The sequence below is a fragment of the Lepidochelys kempii genome, chromosome 23, assembly GCF_965140285.1.
Source record: "Lepidochelys kempii isolate rLepKem1 chromosome 23, rLepKem1.hap1, whole genome shotgun sequence".
Lineage (NCBI taxonomy): Eukaryota > Metazoa > Chordata > Testudines > Cheloniidae > Lepidochelys > Lepidochelys kempii.
In genome coordinates this window covers 2,585,100-2,608,181 of record NC_136402.1, presented here as the reverse complement: position 1 = coordinate 2,608,181, position 23,082 = coordinate 2,585,100, and the positions used below count along the sequence as shown (strand labels likewise).

General features: G+C 58.1%; 1 protein-coding gene across 2 annotated transcripts in view; it reads right to left on the bottom strand.

Annotated features, from left to right (window-relative positions):
- Positions 1-248: 248 nt before the first annotated feature.
- The window catches only part of MEIS3 (Meis homeobox 3), a 35,212-nt gene continuing 12,378 nt past the window's right edge, over positions 249-23,082 (bottom strand). The window contains exons 4-13 of one of the 2 annotated variants that reach the window (XM_078850087.1): positions 22,937-22,987; positions 21,877-21,927; positions 17,061-17,210; positions 12,577-12,688; positions 8,322-8,467; positions 5,769-5,845; positions 4,435-4,493; positions 4,058-4,144; positions 3,024-3,111; positions 2,519-2,606 (exon numbers count right to left, since the gene is read on the bottom strand). In XM_078850087.1, coding sequence (XP_078706213.1) covers positions 3,053-3,111; positions 4,058-4,144; positions 4,435-4,493; positions 5,769-5,845; positions 8,322-8,467; positions 12,577-12,688; positions 17,061-17,210; positions 21,877-21,927; positions 22,937-22,987 — 792 coding nt within the window. In that variant the 3' untranslated portion in view covers positions 2,519-2,606; positions 3,024-3,052. Of the gene's footprint in view, positions 2,607-3,023; positions 3,112-4,057; positions 4,145-4,434; positions 4,494-5,768; positions 5,846-8,321; positions 8,468-12,576; positions 12,689-17,060; positions 17,211-21,876; positions 21,928-22,936; positions 22,988-23,082 lie in introns of both variants that reach the window. The other variant, XM_078850086.1, reaches the window with a different exon arrangement.

Sequence of the window (23,082 nt, the reverse complement as noted above, 5' to 3'; positions counted from 1 at the left end):
TAGGCAAGGGAGGAAAAAGGCTGCAATGTATTAGATTAAAATTCCAGTGATTTAGACCAGTGGTTCTCCACCAGGGGTACGCAGAGGTCTTCCAGGGGTCTTCTATTTGCCTAGTTTATAACGGGCTACATAAAAAGCCCTGGTGAAGTCAGTACCAACTAAAATGTCATACAGACAGTGACTTGTTTGCATGGCTCTATATATGAGACACGGAAATGTCAGTGCAATATTTATATTCCAATCAATTTATTTTCTAATTGTGTGGTAAAAAGGAGAACGTCAGCAATTTTCGGTAACAGTGCAGAGGTGACACTTTTGCATTATGAAGTCTGATTTTGTCAGCAAGTCGTTTTTAAGTGAGGTGAAACTTGGGGTAACGCCAGACAAATCAGCCTCCTGGAAGGGGAGCTCTGGAAAGGTTGAGAGCTACGGATTGCGACTTTTGATTTAGGCTGGTTACAAACAGACTCGCAAATCAGTAGTGAAAACAGGTACGATTTGTTGATTTAAGGACATTTACTTGGTACATTGTGACATGGGAGGCTGACCAGTTGTGTTTTTGTGGGCTATAAAGCTTTAACTTTTTGAACCTCCACATCTACTGTTATTAAATCATTGTCTCCCCCCACAATCATTTCCCACAACTGTGAATTTAAATCAATTTTTTAAAATGCTTAAACCCCGTAATTTTACACAGGAGTGAGAATTTAAATTAAATAAAAAGCTTAAAAAGAAATATTGGTATCTGTCCAAATGATAAAACAATAAAAATTGAATGCTGCCAAGCCCAGCTGTCGGGAGGGGGTTGTTGATTTCTGCTCTGGGAGGAGTTTAGACAGACAGGTATGCATAGGGAGGCAGAGTGGTTAGCGAAGTGGCCTAACTCACAGGAGTTTTGGGCTCTAGTCTTCGTTTTGCCTGCTGCGTGACCTCTGACAAGCTGTGGCGAACAAGACCAGTTTCCTGCACCAAGCGATTTGAGATCCACGGAAATACTTAAGGAGATTTGGTTCTCGCTGCAGGGCATTGTTTTCCCGGCCCTGGGCTCATCCAGAGGAGAAGAACAAAAACTATAAAATGGTTTCGAAAGACCTGACCTAGAAGGAAAGGTTTAAAAAAAAGGGGGGGCCCATTTAGTCTGGAGAACAGACGGGCGAGGGGGAACCTGAGAACGGTCGTCAAATCTGTTCAGGGAGGGTACAAAGAGGACAGTGATCAACTGTTCTCCCTCTCCAGGACAAAAAGGGACAGGCTTAATCAGCAGCAAGGGAGATCTAGGTTGGCTGTTAAGACAAACTTTCTAACTCTAAGGACAGTTGAGCTCTGGGACAGGTGACCCAGGGAGCTTGTGGAGTCCCCATCACTGGAGGATTTAAGACCAGGTTGGGCAAACCCCTGTCCGGGGCTGGTCTAGAGTTACTTGGTCCTGGGCTCAGCGCAGGGGGCTGGACGTGATGCCTCTCGAGGGCCCTTCCAGCCGGACATTCCTGAGGCTCTTAGTAAAACGCCAGCCCTGAACGCAGCATTGCAGCCTCGGTTAAACCCACACACAAATCGCGGCAGGACTGAGGTCCTAGGCTGCATGGTGCAGCTTCCTTCCTGAGGCTCTGGGTCTAAGTTCGTTGCCAGGAGCCTTGATTGGGTTCACGAATACACATGCCAATTAATAATAACGACTTGGCCTAATGCGTGTGAGATCCACCGAGGAAAAGTGCTCGACGTAGCCACACACACACATACACACAAAACCGCTTTTTTGGGATTTGTTTTTTATATCATAAAAAACAGATCAAACCAAACCCTTCCCCCCCCACCTCCAAAAAAAAAACCCCAAACCAGGAAAAAAAAAATGTACAAGTTAATTTACTTCCCCGTTCTGCGCGTCAATAATAATTAATTCATTCATAATTAAAAAACCAACCAAACCAAAACACCCGACGGATTCGGTGGCCCCGAAAGACTCCGGAGCTTAGCGACGGCGGTGGAGAGGGGTGAAAATCTGAACAGAGAGGCTGTTTCTTTCTGTTGGGGGAGTGGGGGGGGGGTGCGTGCGTGCATGGAGGGAAATAAGAAACCAGCCCCAAAGTAACACAAAAGAGCCCCGAATCCTTCTCTGAAATGCGACTGAGTAGCTCCTTGGCAGGCAGCCGGGCGGGTCAGGTTCACGTTCTGTTAAGTGCCCGAGTCTGGCTTCTCCGTCAGCCTCTCGGAGCCTTGCGATGCTCGACGGCCCGGCTTCGTCTCCTCCCGAGCGCGGCCCGCTCTGTCCGCTCGGACGAGGGGTTCCTGGGGGGATGGCGGGAGAGGGGGGCGGATCCATGGGGGGCAGGGAGGGACGGGGACGGCAGCAGGGGTCTCTGTGTCCATGGTCGCCCCGCTCTGGGGCGGCCTCCCCCCAACTCTGGGGTGTCGGGGCGGGCGTCGCGGGCTGCTGCCTGGGGGCATGAGGGGGCGGGGGGAGGAGGGGCCATGGCACGGGCTGGCGGGAAGAGGGGAGGGGGAGGATAGGGGGAGAGGGGGTGCCTGTACCCTGGCTGCTGCATGAGTTCTGTGCCCGTGGGCCCGGCAGGATAATGGCCCGGCAGGGCCCGGCATATCCTGGAAACCTGGAAGAGACGGGGAAAGGGGGGGTGGGTGGGGCAGATTAGTGCTATACGGGGGGCGGGGGAGGCCTGGAGAGGGGGAATGGGGTGGGGAAGGCAGGTCGGGGGATGGGCAGGTCGGAACGGGGCGCGGAAGGGGAGACGGGCAAAGGGGATGAAGGCAGGAGGTTGGTCCGGGGAGGGATGGGGCTAGCTCACAATTGCCCCCCCCCAGACCCAGCCTGGCTCACGCTACCCCCCCCCGCCCCATGACTGCTGGGCGATTCTCCTTGGCCCACCCCCCCGCCCCCCCAGTGCTGACCCCAGGTGGGATCAGTCCAGGACCCGGTAGCTGCGAGGGGTGAAACGAGAAAAGGCAGGGGCAGGCCCCTCTCCTGCAGGGACCGACGTTGCCTCCCCCCCCCCCGGCCCCATACTCACCTCCCCCAGCGTCGGCGTCAGCAGGCAGCTCACATATAGTGCCATTGGCCCTCCATTCCCATGGCGATGCCCATACTGCCCATCGGACCTGGCGGGGCGGGGGGGGGGGGGGAGGAGAGCTGAGACCCCACCCACAGCCCCAGAGCCCTAGATCCCGGGGTCGGACGGGACCCCCCCGTCCGGCCGGCCCGGCTGACCCAAGCCGAACAGCCTCCCGCCCCCGTCGCTCCCGCCTCCAGCCCATATCTGACAGGGGAGCTAGACCAAACCTTTCCGCAGCCCGGTTTAAAGGCTTCCCCCTGGGTTTGATGCAGCATGGAAAGGGGGGGGCCATAAAACGGCACGCACCATGCCAGCCCCTCCGCCAGCCCTCCCCCACGGCGCAGGTTCACCCGGCCGGGACAGCAGCCAGGAGCATCAGCTGTTTAGTGGGGGTGGGCTCCTGTCTGAGACCGGCCCACCTCATTCCACTTCTGGTGACTGTGTCTCGAGGGACATCGAGTCGTACTGGGGCCTGGCTGGACGTCTTCCTCAGCGAAAAAGGGGTCCCTCCCGTTTCCCCCCCCCAATCGAAACACGGCTTTTTCCGACAGATACAAAACACACTCGGGGGGTGGGGGTCGGGGGGGGGGAATTGCTGGAATGGGGGAGATTTGTCCCCCCTCCCCCCAGAGACAAACCAGCCATTTGGGCTTCGATTCCAATCGAAACGGAAAAAAATTTAGAGGGAGAATTTAAAACCCTTTCCCCCCTCCCCCCAAAAAATTTTCACACTGAATCGAAGAGGAATTCGTCCTTGCAATGAAGAATAGGAACCGGTGTGGGGCGAGGGGAAGGGGGGGGCCCCGATATATATTTTTTACGGCTGGAGACGTTTCCGGAGGAAAGTACATGTCCCGTTTTTTCGGTCCCACCCCCTGGCGTCCCCCCAGGACTCCGGTTCCCCCCACTGTCGCCAGGGGAGGGAGGAATGAAACTGGACTGGACGGAGGAGGCCGGCGAGCTAGTCCAGCCCCACCCCGCTCCAGCCTTACCTGGGGGGCGGATGGCCATGTGCTGTTGCCCGTCCATGACGTACCCGCCGATGGGCTGCGCGTCGGGGCTGTAGGGCGCCCCCTGACCTGCGCCCACGAGAGGGAGGAAAGGTCACGGTGGAGATCGGGGGGCAGTTTCAAAGTGTGGGTGGGGGGCACTGTGGGCTCTGCAGAGTGGGGCGCACGAGCCCCGCTCCTCCGGGGGCAGGACACAAGCCCGGGGCGGGCATGCCACCCCCTCCTCTGTCGGGCAGCAGGGCGCTCGGTCCCCCATGGCCTTGTCCAGGTCTGGCAGGCAGAGGGTTTTGCGGGCTCCCCCCCTGCCGTGCCCCCGCGCCTCTCCCCCCCCCGCCAGAGCCCCGCCAGCTGGGCCTTACCTGTGCGGTTGGACTGGTCGATCATCGGCTGGACGATGCGCCTCCGGGCGTTAATAAACCTGCACCGGGCGGGACAGACAGACAGAGGGTGAGTCCCCGAGCGGCTGGGGCTGGGGGGAGAAGGACACAGCCCGGAGACCCCGGGACCTCAGGTGCAAGGGGAGGGTGGAGGTCACAGCCCCCCCACCCGCACCGGGGGTTTTGTCTCCCGGGGTTGTTGCAGCGTGTCTATCTGGGGAAGGGACCACAACAGCCTCCTCGGGGGCATGTGCCCCCCATTGGGTGCCAAATAGGCCTGATGGGGGATCAGTCCCCCCCGCCCACTCCATTGCCCCCCCCAACCACCACCCCACAGCCAGGGATTGAACCCAGGAGTCCTGGCTCCCAGCTCCCCTGCTCTAACCACTAGACCCCACTCCCCTCCCAGAGCTGAGGATAGAACCCAGGCGTCCCAGAGACACCCCCCCCCGATTCTAATCCTGAGTCCACCGTGTTCCCCAGACCCCCCCGCCCCACAGTGTTCCTCACAGGGCCCGGGGTCTGCACGAGGGGAAAGGGGCCCCCAGCCCCTGCTTCTGGGGGGAGGTCTTACTCTGATCATGGGTGTGTTGGGGGGTGCCAGGGTGTGGGGGAGGGGAAGGCAGGAGGCCCATGGGTGGGGGCATGGGGCATGGGGGGAAGAGATGAGAGGGGTGGGGAAGTGAGGGCATGGGTGGGGGGCTGCAAGGTGGGCGATTCCAGGGGCATGGTGGGTTGCAAAGAGGGTCAGTGGAATGGGGGTGTGAGGGGGGAGGGGGAGAAGCCAGAGGCAGAGGGGGTTGCGAGGGGGGAGATGCCAGAAGTGGGGGGGTGGGTTGTGAGCGGGGATGGGATAATCCCAGGGGCAGGGGTTGTGAAGGGGAGGGGGAGATGCCAGAGGCAGGGGGGTTTGCGAGGGGCCAGGGGGAGATGTCAGAGGAGGGGGGTTGTGAGGGGGAGATGCCGGGGGTGGGGCTGCGAGGGGGGAGGGGGAGATGCCAGGGGTTGGGGAGTTGGGAGGGGGACGGGGCGATGCTGGGACGTGGGGGGGGTTGTGAGGGGGAAGTGGGAGATGCTGGGATGGGGGGTTCGAGGGGGGAGGGGGAGATGCCAGAGGCAGGGGGGGTTGCGAGGGGGAGATGCTGGGATGGGGGGGTTATCATGAGGGGTGCAAAGGGGGAGGGGACGTGTAGGGGAGTGGGGTGGGGTCACGAGGAATGGTGGTGGGGGTGGGCTGAGGGGCATGGAGGGACGGTAAGAGGGGGTGCAGGTGGGATCACCCCACCCCCCCAGGGCAGCTTCCAGGCCAACCTTACCAGTTATTGACCTGCAGGATGGTGAGCCCCGTGTCCTGTGCCAGCTGCTTCTTCTGCTCCTCCGAGGGGTACGGGTGCTGCAGGCCAGAGCAGAGAGCAGCGTGACCCCGGGGGCAGCCCTGGCCACGCGGCACCCCCGGCCACAGGAGGATCTCAAAGCCCTTGGCCGGGGGGCACCAGGCCCTGCGAGCCGCCTGGTGACAGGGACACTTTAATTCCATTATAAAGATGGGGAAACTGAGTCACAAAGAGGGTAAGTGGCTTGGGTGAAGCTAGTGCCAGAGACAAGGAGAGAACCCAAGAGTCCTGGCTCCCAGCCCATCCTCCCTTCCCACAGCAGGAAATTGAACCCAGGAGTCCTGATTTCGAGCCTTCCTCCTACACCATCCCCTGAGCAGGGGATAGAATCCAGAGTCCTGGCTCCCACTCCCCAGTTCCAACCAGAGTTGGAAATGGAACCCAGGAGTCCTGAGTTCTCTACCTCATAAGAAAAGGTGGTCAATATTTGTCAAGTGCTTTGAGACCCTAGGATGAAGTAAAAACATAATTAACACTAATTATTATCATTCCCTACACAAAATGCCCAGTATTCCCTGCCACGGATGCTGCCAGCCCTGGGGCCTCGGATCTATAGTGAACAGGTTTAAAACTTCCCTCTAGTAGTTAGAGATGTGGGTTAGAGCAGGGGGTTGGGAGCCAGGATTCCTGGGTTCTATTCCCAGCTCTGGGATCCTTCCCGCCCTCAGCCTCCCCCTTCCTCAGCTTCCAGCCAGATGGCCTGGCTCAGAAACCTCGTCCTCCCATCCCGCAGGGCAGCAAAGGTCCTGCCGATCAAAGGCCAGGCAGCCTTGTGCTTTCCCTGCCAGGCCCCAATGATGGATGAGGCAGCACCGTTCTGTGGGTCACCCCGAGACCTCTGCCAAGCCCCCCCCCCCTCGGCCCTGACAGCGCGGTGACAGATGACAGGCGGCCTTCCCTGGCTGCCCAGGTCACCGCAAGCTGGGCAGTTGCTAGGAGGCAAATTCAGAGCTCCCAGGGGAGATTTGATGCCTCCAAAAAATAGGTTAGAATCCCAGGCATCACAGACGAGGAGGGATCTGGGCCAGGTCCGTTGGGTACCAGGATCTGGGCCAGCTGAGGTTCAGTTTGGGCTAGGTAGGGTCCATTTGGGGCCGGGGGCCACTGGGGGCCAGGGTGTGGCCAGGTTAATTTGGCATCAGGGTCTGGCCCAGGCAGGGATCATTCCTTCGATGGTGACATTTACAACTGTGACATTTGCTCTTTGTGGTGGTTACATGCATCATGTCCCCCCTTCAATGTCTGGTCCACAGAGGATAAGAGCCTTCTACTGCTACTGGCTGATGGAGTCGCCCCCTCAGCTCAAGGCCTGAGATTCTGGCACTTGGGGAGCAGGGTCCAAGCCCAGCTATGACAGGCTGAATGGGCTAATTCTGTTGGCAGTGCGGGCTAGTGGATGGAGCAATGAACTGGGACTCGGGAGAGTATGGTTCTAGGCCTGGCTATTTGCTAGCCTATAATAGCTGGCTATGAATAAACCCAGGGGTCCTGACCCCTGCTGCTCTAACCACTAGACCCCACTCCCCTCCCAGAGCCAGAGAGAGAACCCAGGAGTCCTGGCTCCCAGCCTCCTTCCCTATTCTACACCCTTCCCAAAATTCAACTTTGACCAGCCCAGTTAGCGCATGGCACAATTTATGTCAACTTCCCGCTCCACCGGAAGGCTCCCCATGAAGAGTCTCCAGTTTCAGAAATGGGGGGCTGGGTGGGGGGACAGACCCACTGGGGGGGTCACCCCCTATCCCGCCAGGCTGGGAAAAGCCTCTGCTAAGCAGAGCCCTCTGGGGTGGCAGCACCAGCCAGTGGGTTCGGGGTAATTGACCAGAATTGATTACCCCTTCCCAGTCCCTAATAGGTTTATGGTGTCATCAATTAGTGACTAATTGGTCAGCGCTCATTAACTCGGCTTTGTTTAACTAACCAGGGAGAGACGGGTGCCGCAGCTCCCCTAACTGCTCGGTGGCACAGCAGTGAAATGGCAATTCAGCAGCCTGCCTGCTCGGGGGCCGGGCCGTTCACCAGCTCTCTGAGCTGTAACGGGCACCGGGGGCCGGGACCGGCCTGGGGTCCCACATCTCCAGTGAGTGTAGGTGGGACCTTTCTCCGTGCTAGGGGGCACTTTGCACGCTCACTGCAGGCCTGGTTCTCTTATGCCAGTGCCCCTCGGGGATCCCCACCCAGAGCTGGGAACAGAACCCAGGAGTCCTGGCTCCCAGCCCTCCCCTGCTCTGACCACTAGACCCCACTCTCCTCCCAGAGTTGGGTATAGAACCCAGGAGTCCTGGCTCCCAGCTGTCCACTGCTCTGACCACTAGACCCCACTCTCCTCCCAGAGTTGGGTATAGAACCCAGGAGTCCTGGCTCCCAGGCTCTAACCATTACACTCCAGTCCAACCCCATGGCTTCTGTCTCACCCACTTTCCCTCCTTACGTCTCTGGCACCTGGCCTTGCCCTGCCCCCTTCTCGTCACTCACCGACAGGTGCTGGAACAGCCAGGCCCGCATGATGTTGGTGGCTACTTTGGGGAAGATCCCCCGCTTCTTGTTGCGTTTTTTGTCTCGGTCCAGGTCATCGTCATCCCCAGTGCTGGGGGAGGCCACGCTGTTATCCAGGCAGTCCCCTGGAAGGAAGGCACCCTGAGTGTCCAGGAGCAGGACTTGAACCAGGGAGCGGTTCTACCAAGGCACCTGCCCCTTGCGGCTTGAGCTAAAGGAGAGCTCTCGGCCCCTTCCCTGGCATTGACTCATAAATGCAGTTGAGCCACTAGGGGGTGACAAAGAGCCACAGCAGGGGGCACATGGCCCCCTAGGGGCGAGAATGAGAAGTGCAGACTCTTGGCTGTTCTCCACCCTTGCTTCACGTCTCCTTCTCCTGCACCTTGGGCAAGCGTCTTCACCAGTGCACAAAATCCCAGTGCCCGTCCCCTCTTGCACCAGGCCCGGCTCTCCCCCCGGAGCTGGGGACAGAACCCAGGGGTCCTGGCTCCCAATCGTCCTCCACGCTTACTTTAACCGCTAGACCCCACTCCCCTCCCAGAGCCAGAACCCAGGAATCCTGGCTCCCAGACTCCCCTACTCCAACCCGCTGCCCCCCACTCCCCCACCAGTGGCTGATGCTGGATCCCTGCCCCACTGCAGCCTGGGCCGAGCCTCACCAGCCTTGGGAATTTGGGACTTTTCCTTGGTTCCTTGCAGTGCTGGGCCCAGAACTAGGCTATTTCGGATCAGACAGACTCTAGTTTCCTCTCAGCCCCAGCCTCGGGATGGGGACTTGAGTGACTCCAGAGTGGTGGTTGGGGAGAGCTTAGGTGTGTTTTGCACCTGGGCCCAGATCCTCAGAGGTGTAGGGCAGCTAAGCAGCAGCACACCATGAGGATGGGGCCTTAGAAGCTACGGGGGTGGGGTGGGGTGAGGCCGGGTAACGGATGGACAGACAGAAGGGTATGATGGGCGGACGACTGCATCTCTCCCTGTAGGTCTCCTAGGCCCCCTGCCCAGCCAGCATCTTTCGGTGAACTCCTGCCTGGGGCAGGATTCGAACCCGCGACAGTAAGGGCTGGCAGGGGAAGTGATTCCCTTTGAGAAACAAACCTTCCCCGCGGCTGAGGTGAAATGAAACGGAACCGGGGTCTGCTCGCTGGCCGGGTGTGTGTGTGTGTGACTGCCACCTCCTGGATGGAACAGGAATTGCACTCCTGTGTGTCCTAGACCCCCTACCCTGCTCTCAGCTGCTGGGGGTTCTCCTTTGGCTCAGGATGCGAGACACAGCAGATTGTGGGTTCAACCCCCCCACCCCGCCCCCGAAAGGTTCTGACGGCTGCTTTCGTTCCCTGCTCTCTTCTCCCCCCAGCCCCGAGACGCTGCTCTCCCCCAGCAGGGCCGCAGCCTCCTCCGGGCCTCGGCCCTGATCCTACGTCCTCTCTTGGGCACGCGGGCACCTGCTAGCACTGTTTGCAACCCACTCCCCAGCCCCCCGCCCCGGAGAAACATAAATCCCCCCCCTCCAGCTGCTGATCTTTCATATCCTCCGGCTAAAAGGCAGCTTAAAAGTCTTGCCTGAAGCGCCGGTAAATTATGCATCAGAGAAGGTGCTGCGGGGGCTGGGTTCTCCCTCGCCCCCCCCCCCCCCCCCCCCCCCGCAGCCGATGGATTTTCAGAGCTGGGAAATCCCAGAGAACAAAGGGAACAGCAGGAACAAAAGGGCTGGGGTGGGGGTGGGGTTCTGGGAGGGCGGGAGGGGGGTTAAGTGGGTCGTAAGAGGTTTGGGGGGGGAAGGAACAATGTGGGGGGAAGGGGAGTGGGGTGCAGGGATGAGCCGGGTTGGGGCAGGGGCGTCAGGAGCAGGGAAGTGGTTGGGGGAGAGGAGTGCAGAGGAGAGGGGGGTTGGGAGCAGGGAGGGGGTGGGGAAGTGGAGTGGGGTGTAGGGAGGTGCTGGGGTGGGGGAGGGGAGCTAGGAGAAGAGGGGGAGGGGCCTTGGGAGCAGGGTGGGCCCTGGGGTACACCAGCTCTGAACCCGTTTGGGACAGGAAGTGATGGTGACCCCCTTGGAGCTGCCAGGTCAATTCAGGGCCCGGCACCATCCACCGCAGGACAAGCAGAGTCAGCACCTCCCTGCGGCGCAGCGCCCCCTAGTGCCGCACTGGGGCAATGGGTCCAGCCCTGGCTGCCAGGGGAGAGCGCCCCCGGCTGCCCCCCGCCCCACTCTCTGCCCCACAGCGCCCCCTAGTGCCGCCCTGGGGCCAGCCCCGCCTGACTGGGGAGAGCGCCCCCTGCTGATCCCCCCGCCGCACTCCCTGCCCCACAGCGCCCCCTAGTGCCGCCCTGGGGCCAGCCCCGCCTGCCAGGGGAGAGCGCCCCCTGCTGCCCCCCGCCCCACTCCCTGCCCCACAGCGCCCCCTAGTGCCGCCCTGGGGCCAGCCCCGCCTGCCAGGGGAGAGCGCCCCCCGCTGATCCCCCCGCCCCGCTCCCTGCAGCGTAGCGTAGTCGTCCCCCCCCGCCCCCGGGCGCATTGTGTGGCTCTATAAAGGATTCACAGCCCACTTGTCCGTGTTGTACGGATGCACAGAGTGTGTGGACGTGCGTATGGCATGGACACACACGCACATGTGTGGATGCACAAGGCCCGTCTAGTGCTGCATGGTGCGGGGGGCGTGCGTTATGGAGATGCACAGCGGATGTCTGTGTGTGCGTGTTGTGTGGCTGAGCGGTGCACGCGTGTCTGGGTTGTGAGCTTGCACGGGGGGGATGCACCGTGCACGCGTGTGTATGTTCTGAGGTTGCACGGTGTAGCTGGGAGGCGGGAGCGGGGTGTTGCGGGGGGGGAGGGGGGGAGGGTTGGCCATGTGGCCACACCGTGATTAATTCAGGCTCCTGTTACTTTAGGGGCCCCACCAGAGACAGGCAACGAGGCAGGGTCACGCGTCCCCCCCACTGCCTCTCCAACCCCCCGGCACTGTTCCTCCAGTCCCCCCTAACTGCCCCCCTCACTTTCCTTCCATCCCTCCACTGCCTCTCTATCCCCCTCTCCCCCGCCCCCACTGCCCTCCCTCTCTGAGTTCGGCTCTCTGCCACCCCACAGTCTCCCCGTGGGGCTGCGCTGAGCAGGGAGGAAGGCGACCTCGGTGAGCCCAGAGCCGAAGGCAGCCGTGGCCCCTTCCTCCGCCCTCCCTGCTCCACTCCCCGGGTTCGTTCGCCGGGTAATCACCGTGCGCGCCCAGAGCCGGTGCATTGCCTGGCCTGGCGGCTGGGCTCTTGGAAACACCGTACTGGAGGTTCCTACCCACGGGCATGAGGGAGCCCGGAATAAACAGCCGCCCTGCTCCACCCCAGAGGCAGCTGCATTGCAGGGTTGAACGGGCCACGCGGGCTGCCATGCAAGGCAGGAAGGGGTTAACGGGCTTCCAAAGGGCCAATCAGCCCAAACAAGGACACCTGTCAGTGAAAGTTTCAAAGGAAAAGCCCTTGGCAGGGAGCGAGGGAGGCAGCTCTGGCCTAGTGGATCTCCTGGAAGACTAGGAAGCTCCCTGCCTTGGTTTGGACTTGGGGTGTCCTGGAACGGGGCGAGACCTCACTGCAGGGCTAGTCAGTGTCAGAGGCTGGCTGGAGCCGGGGAAGAGCAGCTGGGAAACTGAGGCTCCACCTCGAGGGGGCACCCAGGTGAGGCTGTTTCCCGACGGGCAGGCTCTCGTGCAACACGCGTGTGTCTAGATAGTCGCACAGGCCTGTGACTGGTTGCTGGGGAGACGCCCTCCTGGGGCTTGGGCTCGGGCCAACGCTGCTGGGACTGTGTGGTACCGGGGGGGCTGCTGATCAGTGACACTTGCTAGGGTCAAATTTCTCCTCCAAATCAAACTCCAGCTCCAGGGATTCTGTTCTACCGCCCCCCCCCCCCCCGTGTCATTTCATTGGGAGTTGGGATCCTCCTTCGCTTTGCTGTCCCAAACTATTCTGCACCACTGTGGCTGTTAATCATCTGGCCTGCTGCACCCCAGAGGCGGTTGCATCCCAGGGCTGGGAGAGGGATCGCTGAAAAAAACAGTGGCCCTGCTCCACCCCAGAGGCGGTTGCATCCCAGGGCTGGATGGCACCTGTCAAGTACTTCTCAGCATGTAAAGAAGCTTTTTTCTCCCAGCCAGGAGATTTCTCTCTCCCGTCCCCAGTCTGGGCTTTGCCCCACAGGCTGGGCTGGGGCGGGGGAGGGAGCCGGGATGGGGGGGGTGTCCCACCTTACCTGGCTCGCTGGAGTTGTCCCCGCTCTGCGAGGCGATGCCCCCGCTGGAGGGCCCCGGTGTTCCCGAGTGCGTGGACCCCGTCTCGTCATGGTCTCGGATCCAGGAGTTATTCTAAACACAGAGAGGGCAGCGCTGGGAGGGTGAGCGCCGGGTAGTGGAGCTGAAGCCAGGGCCAGCGTGACCCCATTGTTCCCCCTGTAATGCCCGGGCTAATCCACGGTTACTCCTGCTACGCCCGTCTCAGCCCGGTGCCTTGCGTGCACTGCCTGGGGCCATGCCTGGCGTGGCAGGGGTCCCCGAGCCGGGGTGGAGGGGCCGTGGATCTCGGCCGAGGGAGTCTGGGCTCCCCCAGCACAATGAGGGGCCCCCATCTGGGTTGTGAGGTCTGTGCAGTGCCTGGCACGATGGGGGCCCCAGATCTGGGGCGGGGGGGGGAGTCTGTGCAGCGCCCAGTGTCATGGGGACCCCGGGTCTCAGTCTGGGGGGTTCTGTGAAGTACCCACTGTGATGGGGACCCTGAATGTCAGTGAGGGGGGGTCTGTGCAGTGACAGAGACCCCAGATCTCAGTTGGGGGGGCCTGATCTCAGTTGGTGTCTCTAGTTGCTCCCATGTTATCAACACTAAAAGACCCTCTAACAAGACCAGACCCACAACAACGGGGCCGGGGGGAGAGCGGGATTTGCACACCTAGGATCGCTGTGAACCCCCAGGCTGCAGGGCAGAGTTTAAGGGGCACCGGCTTTGCCCCCAGGAGGAATGGCACAGCTCAGGTTGCACCCCCCTCCCCCACCGCCATCCCTTTTGCCCTCGGCCCATCTAACCCCCTCCCCATATGTGCCCCACCTCGTTAACCCCGGCTAGCTGATCCCAGGCCCCTCGGTGGGAGCCTGGCGTTTAGAAGGGTTAAGGAGGGACGGGCTGCAGGGAGGAACCTGACACGCGCCCCCCGTGGGAGTAGGGGAGGGAGTGGATCAAAGGTCCCTGGTTAAAGGCCCAGGAGGTCGAGACTGCAGCCGTGACTGTAACCAAAGCACCAGGGCCGCGTGGAGTGAAATTCCTGCTGCTCCTACCAGCGCTGGCCTCCTTTAAACTGGTGTCACTTCAGAGTGACTCCACACTCCCCCTAACAGAGCTGGGGATAGAACCCAGGAGTCCTGCCTCCTGCTCTACCCACTAGACCCTGCTCCCCTCCCCAAGACGAGGTGAGAACCCAGGAGTCTTGGCTCCCAGCCCCCCCCCCCGCTCTAATCACTAGACCCCGCTCCCCTCCCAGAGCTGGGGATAGAACCCAGGAGTCCTGGCTCCCAGTCCCCCTGCTCTAACCACTAGACCCCACTCTTTCCCCGCTCTGCTGCTCTCAGAGTCGTTGGGGTCTCGCTTCACCACAAACGCCGACAACTTGGTTCATTGCTCTGGGGGGGGTCTTGGGGCCCGGCCTGTGCATTAAACAGCCGCTTTGCAAGCCAAAGAGCAGGGCTGGGTATTCTCCCATCTCCAGCCTGAGACCTTCCTCGGCCATCCACAAGGCTGCAAATATTCCCCAGAGGAAGAGAGGAGTTTTGCCATGTGTGTGCATTTGCAGGGTGTGTGTGTGTTGTCTCTACCGGCCGCGATGCTGTTTGCAGCGCGTGTGTGTGCAAAGATCAGGCGTGTGCACCCACCCAGATCAAGCGTGTTGGCAGCACGTGCCTGTGTACATGCAAAGAGAGCGTATGTTGGCAGCGTGTACCCACGATCTGTGCACGGCACACACGGGGACCCAAAGATCATGGGTGCGTTTGCGGCGTCTGTGTCCCTGTGTGTGCACAGATTGTTGGGTGTGTCTGTCTCTGAAGGCATGGCGTGCGGGGGTGTGTGTGTGTGTGTGTATTATGAGAGGTTTCCCCTGCCCTAGGAGGAGTCCTGCTAACAGGCCGGACCCACCGGTGTCTGTCATTGTCCAAACCCCAAGGACAGATGGGTCAATGGGGGGGGGGGGCTTGGCTGCTTCCCCTCCGGCTGCTCCCAAGTCCTGGTCTGGAATCAGGGATGGACTGTGTGTGTGTGTGTGTGTGGGGGGGGGTTATGCAGGGCCTTGATGCTGAAACTGACCCCAAATCTACCCCCCAGGGGGGGTGGGGGGGCTCCATCTAATTATAACAACAAAGTCCCGGCTGGGGATTAGCTCCCTCCAGCCACAGCGAGTAGCCTGCGGCCCTATTAGAAATGCAGCAGAGTTCCTACAGGGAAATGAGTGCACCGGCTGCATTAGCGGGGGGTGGGGGGGGGCAGGCGAGCAGAGGGCAGCGGGCGGGGGGCAGGGGGCAGACTGGCAAGGGGCAGCGGGCGGAGCGAGCACCAGCCCGTTTCCAAAGCACGGCTCAGTCATGAATGTTTCCAAAGCGGGAGGGGTGCAGGGGAGTCTGGCGTCCTTCGGATGTGGGACCCCGCCCCCCCGATCCAGCCCGCGCACCCTTCCCCGCTCTGAGCTGTGGCTTCTGCCCACGGCCCCTGTCACAACATCAAGTCCCCCAGGGAGCAAGGTGGGAGGAAGCTGCGTGAGGGTGGGAGGAGATTTCGAGCGGGTGGTCGCTTTGGGGGTGAGCCAGGCCCCCAGGAACGCAAAGGAGCTGGTCAGGACCAGGTTGGTGGTAACAGATGCTGGGCTAGATTCTCACAGGCAAGCCTGCTGCTGCTCAATCCCGACCTGCAGCCTCCCAGCCCTGGGCTCCCCCCACCCGCTCTACCGCTGCCCCTCAATCCTGACCCCCCAGCGCTGCTGCTGCTCCTCACCCCCTGCTGTTCCAGTCTGAGCAGATGGCATCGGCTGAATGCCCAACGAATACCAGTTAGCGCCTGTGGTGTGCTTTTTATCCCTAGATCTCAAAGATGGGGGAAACTGAGGCACAAGGCTGGGAAGAAACTTGCCATGGGTCACCCAGCAGGCCAGAGCGAGGAATCAAACCCAGGTCTCTCGAGCACCGGCTCAGTGTTCTGCCCACTGGGCTGCACTGCCTCGGGGCTGCCCCGACGCCCGCTCTGCCCCCCTGGCCCCGGGGAGCAGAAAACAGCCTCAGTGCAGTGCGCTCTGCCCCCTGCACTGGAGGCTGTCCCCCACCCCCTCCTGGGCCCCTTCATGCTGCCAAAGGGGGTGCTGAGAGGGTCTGGCACAGCAGGGGACCTGCCCCCTTCTTTGCCAGCGCATGGTCCCTTTCTTTGCCAATGGACGGATTTCTTACTGGGAAGGATCAAGGGGTCTCTTGTCCCCAGCTGATCTTTTCCAGTTCTCACACCAGCCTCGGGATTTTTGCAAAGGGCAAGAGCTGGGAGATGGAGCCCCCCTGCTCCCCCCTGCTAAAACTGGGGCGGAATGCGTCCAGATCCTGGGGACTTTCTGCGCCTTGGGGACCCCCGGGGTAGGAAAACAGGGCTGGGGAAATGGGTGGCTAGTCTGCTCCTCGGCACAAGGGAAAAGTCCACCTGTGGGAACACAAGGGTCCCACCCGCATGTGCCTTCAGCACTCTGAATCCCGGCGGGTGTGTCACATACATGCAGGGAGGGGCAGCTGTGTGAGGCTGAGCGGTGTGCATTCATGGGGGGGGGGGGGGGCGAGGCCCTACCTGTCTGCAATCCTCCATGTGCGTTGCATGCATGTGGAGGGGGGAGGGTGCATGGCCCTGGCTGTTAACACACATGCTGACATGTAAAGTGCTTGCCTGGAGGGGTCCCCGTGTCTGTCTGGGGGTGCACGTTCGTAGCTGAGGGGCGTGCGTCGGTCTGGGTCTATAACGGCTGCACACATCCGTGGGCGCACGAGTGGCATGTCACGGCCGTTCCTGCGTGTCTCTGCACATGCCCGCATTAGCGCCGGAGAGGAAAGACCCCCTTTCCCTTGCCTCTGAGCCTGGCAGTCCCCTCCTAACCTGGATCAGAGCCTCCCAGAGGGGAAAAGGCCTTGTATCCCACCGGATGGCCGGACTCGCCCCCAGAGTGCCAGGAGATCCCACCGCATCCTCTGTTTTGGGATGCACGCGCACCGGGACGCAGCTGCATCTCCAAGTGCTCGGCTGGGGCGAGGATTGGCCAGAGCCGCGCTGAGCACCTGCAGTCCCCATCCAGTGCCAGCCGGGCCCACTGCCGCCAGCCGGGCCCACTGCCGCCAGCCAGGCCCACTGCCGCCAGCCAGAGAAACATCCCCGCCGCTCGGGGTGAGCCGCTTGCAAAACCTTGGAGCCAGGTTCTGGGGTCGCATGTCTCCTGTTAGCAGCATGGCCTAGCGCGTACAGGGCTGGTCTGGGAAGCAGGACACCAGGGTTATGTTCCCAGCTCTGCGGTGACACCGTGGGCAACTTCCCCGCTCTGTGCCTCGGTTTGTCCTCCCACCCCTTGTCTCTGGAGCCTGGGAGCGCTTTGGAGCAAGGCTCGTCTTTCACAGTGTATCCGCACAGCACGACGAAGGACCCCCCAGACCTCGTGTCTAAAGCAGGTGTCTGGACTCCCACCTGGTCAGAGAGGCTGGCGCAGGACCCCGTGAAGTCCTCCAGGTCGGATTTGGAGCCCCCGTCCCGGTCGTCGATCACCAGGTCAATGGGCATCTTCCCCTTCAGGCAGGTGATGTAGCGGTGGCAGAAATTGTCACACAGGTCGTGTACCTGCTCCCCAGAAAGGAGAAACGTTAAGAGGTGCGAGCCCAAGTGGCTGGGCTACAACCCAGTTGGGCTCGGTGCTTTCCAGCCTCTCCCAGTCAGGCCTGCCCATCTGGCCCGGCGTCCCGTCTCCCCAGCCCTGAGCTGAGAGGAACCACCCGGGGGGCCTGACTCTTTGATGCTTTAGCCTGGTTGGCCCTGGCAGAGAAGATCCAGACAAGTCCCGTAGGGACAGAGGGCCGGCCGGCCGGGATCAGCAGTCAGGGGCCATCTCCAGCGTCTGACAGCGACAGGTGCCACCAGATCCTTCAGAGGAAGGGGGAGAAGCCCACCGCGGCAAATGTGGGGGATAAGATCCCCCCCGCCTTGTGTTAGCTCTGCTCCTGGGCCCTCCTCCTCCGAGATCAGCTAGACTCCGGAAGGAGGAGAGGATTTTTTTTTTTATTTATTTTCTGTGGGGTTTTTTGGTGTGGGTTAGGTGTATTACGGTAGCCCCAGGACCTCCGGGTGCTCGGCCCTGTCCGGTCTAGCCCGGCGTGCTAGGGGCTGCACAAACACTGAGCTGAAGACCATCCCTGCCTTGGAGAGCCTCCGGTGGAAGAGACAGGAAGTGGAGACGGACAGAGGTTGGGCAGGGCCGGGCAGGTGTGATGGGGGCGGGGCGTCTCGAGCGGGGGGGGTCTGTCTCTGCAGAGCCGGGCACAATGGGAACCCCATCTCGGTTGCGGGGGGGGTGGGAGGTATCTAGGTGTTACCATAATACACCTCCTAGTGAGAAGACCGGAGCCCCATCTGCCCCAGTCCAGGACCCCTCCTGGTGTATTTGTGGCGGGTGTTGTGGGTCCCTCCTCTGCCTTTCCTCTCTCCCGGCCTTTGGCTCTGAAAAGCCCCAGCTCCCGGCTTCCCCTTTCTTCCCTGCCCTTGGCAGAAGCACTTCGCCCCCCGCCACCGCGCCCACAACCCCCTTTTATCAGCTGCCAGCAGGCGCCCGCTGTGGCGCTCAAAGGGTTAATTACTCCATTAACAAGGGGATTATCGAGTTAAAAACCGTGAGGGTGATTGTGGCTCTAATGAGCTCATTAACCTGGCAAGCCGCTTGGCCTGGGCTCTGGGACCCCCCCCATCCCTCCCCCTCCGCGATTGCATCATGCCTGGAATTCACCAGACCCGCCGCCTGGGGAGGGGAACGGGCCAGATCCGCCCCTCCGCGCCAGCCGGGGATCTGGCCCGCGGACCCCCACGGAGCCACGGCTGGTCGCCACGTGCTGGAGGTCTCTCGCCAGTCACGTTTTGATTTCAACCCGCACAAACGCTGGACTGACAAATCAGCGGGGCCTGACGCTGATCTTGCTCATTCCTCCTTCAGTGGCATTATTCCCCATTTACACCAGGGTATGACTGGGGAGAATCCAGCTCACCGATTGAAACCACACCTCCTGCACCACGGTTAACAGCTCTCTCTACAGCCGGCTGGGCTAAGCTAGCCCAGTTGACTCCTGCTTTACACCAGGGAAAGGGGCGGAGGGTCTGGCTCACTAACATCTCAATGGGTGAAGTCCATAGGGCCCGATTCTGATCTCACTCCCTGTGTCAATTCCACCAGAGCCATGCGCCGATTCGGAATTCGGCTCTTGGAATAACTCCACTGACTTGCAGGGCTCCGAGTCCCGACTGATTCCAGTTTAACTAAAATCAGAATCTGACCCTCTAGCCCTGTGGTGGCAGATTATTACCACAGTACGTTAAATCAATTTCAAACCGTTTCAATGGCGTGTGTGTTAGTGGTTGGAACTGGCGCAATTAGATGTTGACGGGGCAAGATTTCTAATTCAGACTGGCCCTTAAGCTGCTGGAGAAGAGAACTGGCAAATTCTGACGTGATGCCAGCAGAATTCAGTTGTCATCCACCCACCTGGGCAGGTCTCCTCCCACAACACCACTCCTCTCTGGAGCAGAGTTTATACCGGGGCAAAATCTGAGCGCAGACTAGGCCTCAGACATCCTGGTCTTTCACTTGCATGACGTTCTGCCCAAATGCAAAGTTTATCCCGCTCTCCGCTTGTGAGAGCGTCAAGAAATGTCCCCCCGGCTTCTCCGTAAATCAAAACCAGCCGCCATATGGGCCCGTTCGTAGGGGCATCATTTGCTTATCCCCTGGATGGGTCACTTGGAAAGCGTTTGGTCTAACTCCAGGCATCATCTGTATTTTGTTCAGACTCCAGCCCCTATGCAGTTGGCTCCACTATCCTTGATTTTAAAGGAGCTACGTTGATTGACTCTAGGGGAAGGTCTGCCCCTGGTTTTTGTTGTTTTTTTTTTTTTTTCATAAAAAGATAAACCTCTACATGTCTCTTTAACAGCACGGAGCTGCGGTGGAGGCCTGGAACACCCTGGTTTCATTACTTTAACAATGACACATGCTACGCAGGGCTTTGGCTACTGGAGACTAAAGTATTGTCAGAACTAGCTGCAGCTACCGTGAATTAACAGAGTCCATTTTACAAAGCAGCCACACCTAGGGAGGGCGGCTCAGCGGTTAGAGCCCTCGTCTGGGTCTCGGGCGGCCTGGGTATAGTTCCCATCTCTCCTACAGATTCCTTGTGTGATCTTGTGGAAAATCACTTCCAAGGTATTTAGGTGCCTAAACACCTTGGAGGATCTAACCTGTCAGTTTCTCTGTGCCTCAGTTCCACCTCTGTGATAACAGCTCCACTCTGTGTTCCCAGAGAGGGTAAATACATGGAAGATTGGGACATGCCCAGAGGCTATGGTGATAGGCACCATAGATAGATTGATTGCTTTAAAAAAAAAAAATGGAGAGATTCCATGTCCCTTTATCACCATTTCTACGAGAACTCTGCCACTGACTGTACTGATTAGCACCCGCTAGGGATCCAGTCCACTGAGGGGTATTGAAGTCAAAGTCTACCTAGGTTGCTAAAGGTAAGCGAGGCCCTTAAGCCATGCTTACTGCCAAGCGGGTGTTTAATTCTATCCTTATTCTGCAAAGCATAAAGCCGAGTTCAAGGGGATCTGGATTGGGTCTGTCCTGTTTAAATCCCCAGTCGTACAAACACGCATGCATGGGATTCACCTTATTCACCAGAGCAGCACGTCTATTGTAAATCAGTAATTTATTATTTGTAGTACCAGAGCGCCTAGCAGCTACAGCTCTCCCAATAACCAATTTGGAGGGGGGGGACTTACTGGCAGTTCAAAAAACAATGTTTCTTTAATAGTTTTGTGTTGACCTGAAAACAAAATTTCTTGGAACTTTTAGCGAATCTAAAAGCTTAAAAAAACCAACCCAAAACAATTTGTTTGGATTTTAGATATTTTAAAACTATAAAAATAAATCAAAGGAAAGGAAAATTCCAACAGAAATGTTGTTGTAACCCAAACGCTCAAAACTCACATCTGAAAATGTCAAATCAAAACACGGATTTTCTTTTTTCCCAACCTAAACAACCCTCGGAAATCGCCCTGCCGTCACGAAATGTTTTAAGTCTGCTTCTTTTGGAGAACAAACTTTCAGCTGCAAAATTTTGCTCAGTTCTAGCTAGGGTCCCCAGGCGGGGATCAGGGCCCCGTTGTGCCGGGCTGTGGGTGCTGTAGATTTTTATGACTATTAGGTGTGTTACAGGAGCCCGAGGGAGCACCGCTGCCCCGCCTCCACCATGCATCAGAACCCCATTGTGCCAGGAGCTGTACAAATGCAGAACAAAATGACAGTCCCTGCTTAGAGCTGGGCAAAAAAAAAGATGGCAAATAGTAAATTTGGGTCGAATTCGGGGAATAGTTTTATCAGGGGAAAAATAAAATTTGGAACAAGTCGAAACGGTTTGTTTAAGATTTGGCCAAAACATTTCATTTATATCTTTTTTTTTTTCTTTTTTTTTTTAAGCATGTTCATTTATTTTCTCTTCTCTCTCATGCCTGGCCTCTACTCTCAACCTGCCCCCCTCTCCCCGCCTTGCCGTATGAAAAATTAAACCTTCGAGGGCCATTGCATCAGTGAAACAGGATAATAATCCCAAAGCCGAAATTCAGCCCCACGTGGGTTTAAAACCGTTTTATTTGGCCACTTAACAGCTGCACGTGGGGCTTAGTTACAGGCCATCCAGCTTTCACCACGTCAAGCGGCCCGGCTTCGTTTTGAAAACATAAATTAGACAGGTTTTGGCTTTCGCAGGACTTTCTCCTCGCTCAAATTATTTGGTTGGAGGTTCATTTCTGCTGTCGTCACGTGAAACCTCAGATCCATCATCAAAGCAGCTGCAAACGGGCACAAATAAGTTGCACCGTATTTAACTAAATGTTCCTTGTGATGTTTGCAATGGCTTCAGTTGGGAGAAAAAAATATGGCCTGAGTATAGATTGGGGCCAGCCCCCCCCGTGTAAAACAGTGTGGCTCTATTGAGGTCAATGGGCTCAATTCCCCACTGGTGTAAACTGGCAGAACTCCCTTAAAATCAAGGGGACCGATCTCTAGCTGGTGCAAATCAGTACTGCTCTATTTGAAACCAATGGAGCTGGGCCCATTTGGATCAGCTGAGGGTGTGGCCTACAAGGGCTCCTTTTAGAGGGTTTCTTCTTGCTTTGTAATAAAACCGTTTAACAATAATGACGCTCCAAACCCGCGCTGGTGAGGGGGAAGGGAGTGTCGATTTACCTTTTCTAATTCCAAGAGATGGAATCGCAGCACCTGGATTGACTGAATCATCTGTAACAAGAACACAAAGGGAAATCCGTTTGAGGCAGCCGTATCTGCATCTCCCATAAGGGGCCGGAGCGGCATCAAGGGGCCGAAGCATAAACCAAACTCATGGTTTATTTCATTTGGTGGCCAGATTATACCCAAATATTCACTTGGATGGAGCCTTTAACTTTCCACATGTCTCCCTTCATGTGAAACTTAACGAGTCTGATTCTCCGCGGCTCGGGGCACAGGCATTTAGACCAGCACACTCCAGTGTGATGTGAGTGAGACTCATTGGGCTCCAGTGTAAACGTCCAAAACGACAGAGAACAAGGCCTAATAAACCAGTTACTCGTGAGGGTCTTAAAAGCCTTTCTAAGGGCCGATTCCATTGGTGTGACTCCAGTGGGCCACATCCTGAGCTGCTGTTACTCAGCATCACTTCAAATAGCTGAGGTGGTGAATAAGGCCTGGCTTTTGAAAGGCTGCAGCACCTCGGTTGCATTTCCAAGATGGATTTAGCAGCCTATGTCCCGTTTGAAAACGACCTGGCTGTTGCAACGTGGAGCATGGCAACACCAACGCCCCTTTAAAAATCTGGACCTGTATTCTTAGATGTGGGAAACTGATGAATTCCCCCCATGCAACATCTTGAGCCTCTGGTCCTGCTAAGACATCACACACGTGCTTAACTTTGGGTGCACTGACTAAGTTCCAGTACAAGTCCTTATTGAGGAAAGCACTTAAACTCAGCTTTGAGTACATGTTTCCGTCTCTCAGGTACATGCTCAAAGGCCCAGGCCTAATAGGAATGCAAGCTTGAATAGAGGCTGAGTGGAATCGGATCACTCACAGGACATAGCTTTGGAGAACTGGAGACACATTTAAATGAAGATGAGTAGCCGCCAAGGGGAAAACGAAAGAAAAACAACCCAAAGCCGACCGGACCAGCAGAAACGCCATTTAAAAAACAAAAAGAAATGATTATTTGCATTGTACACGGAATTATAGATTTTTTTTTTAAGTTTCTTACCAAATTATCCAGCTCAGGATTGGAAGAAAATAAAGGTTTTTCTGTCCTAATCTAGAAAGAGAAAGAAATGGGCAATCCAGCACAAATAAAACACAGAGAGGCAAAAGGTTAGCACGATTTAAAAAAAAGTCTGTTTTTCTCATTTC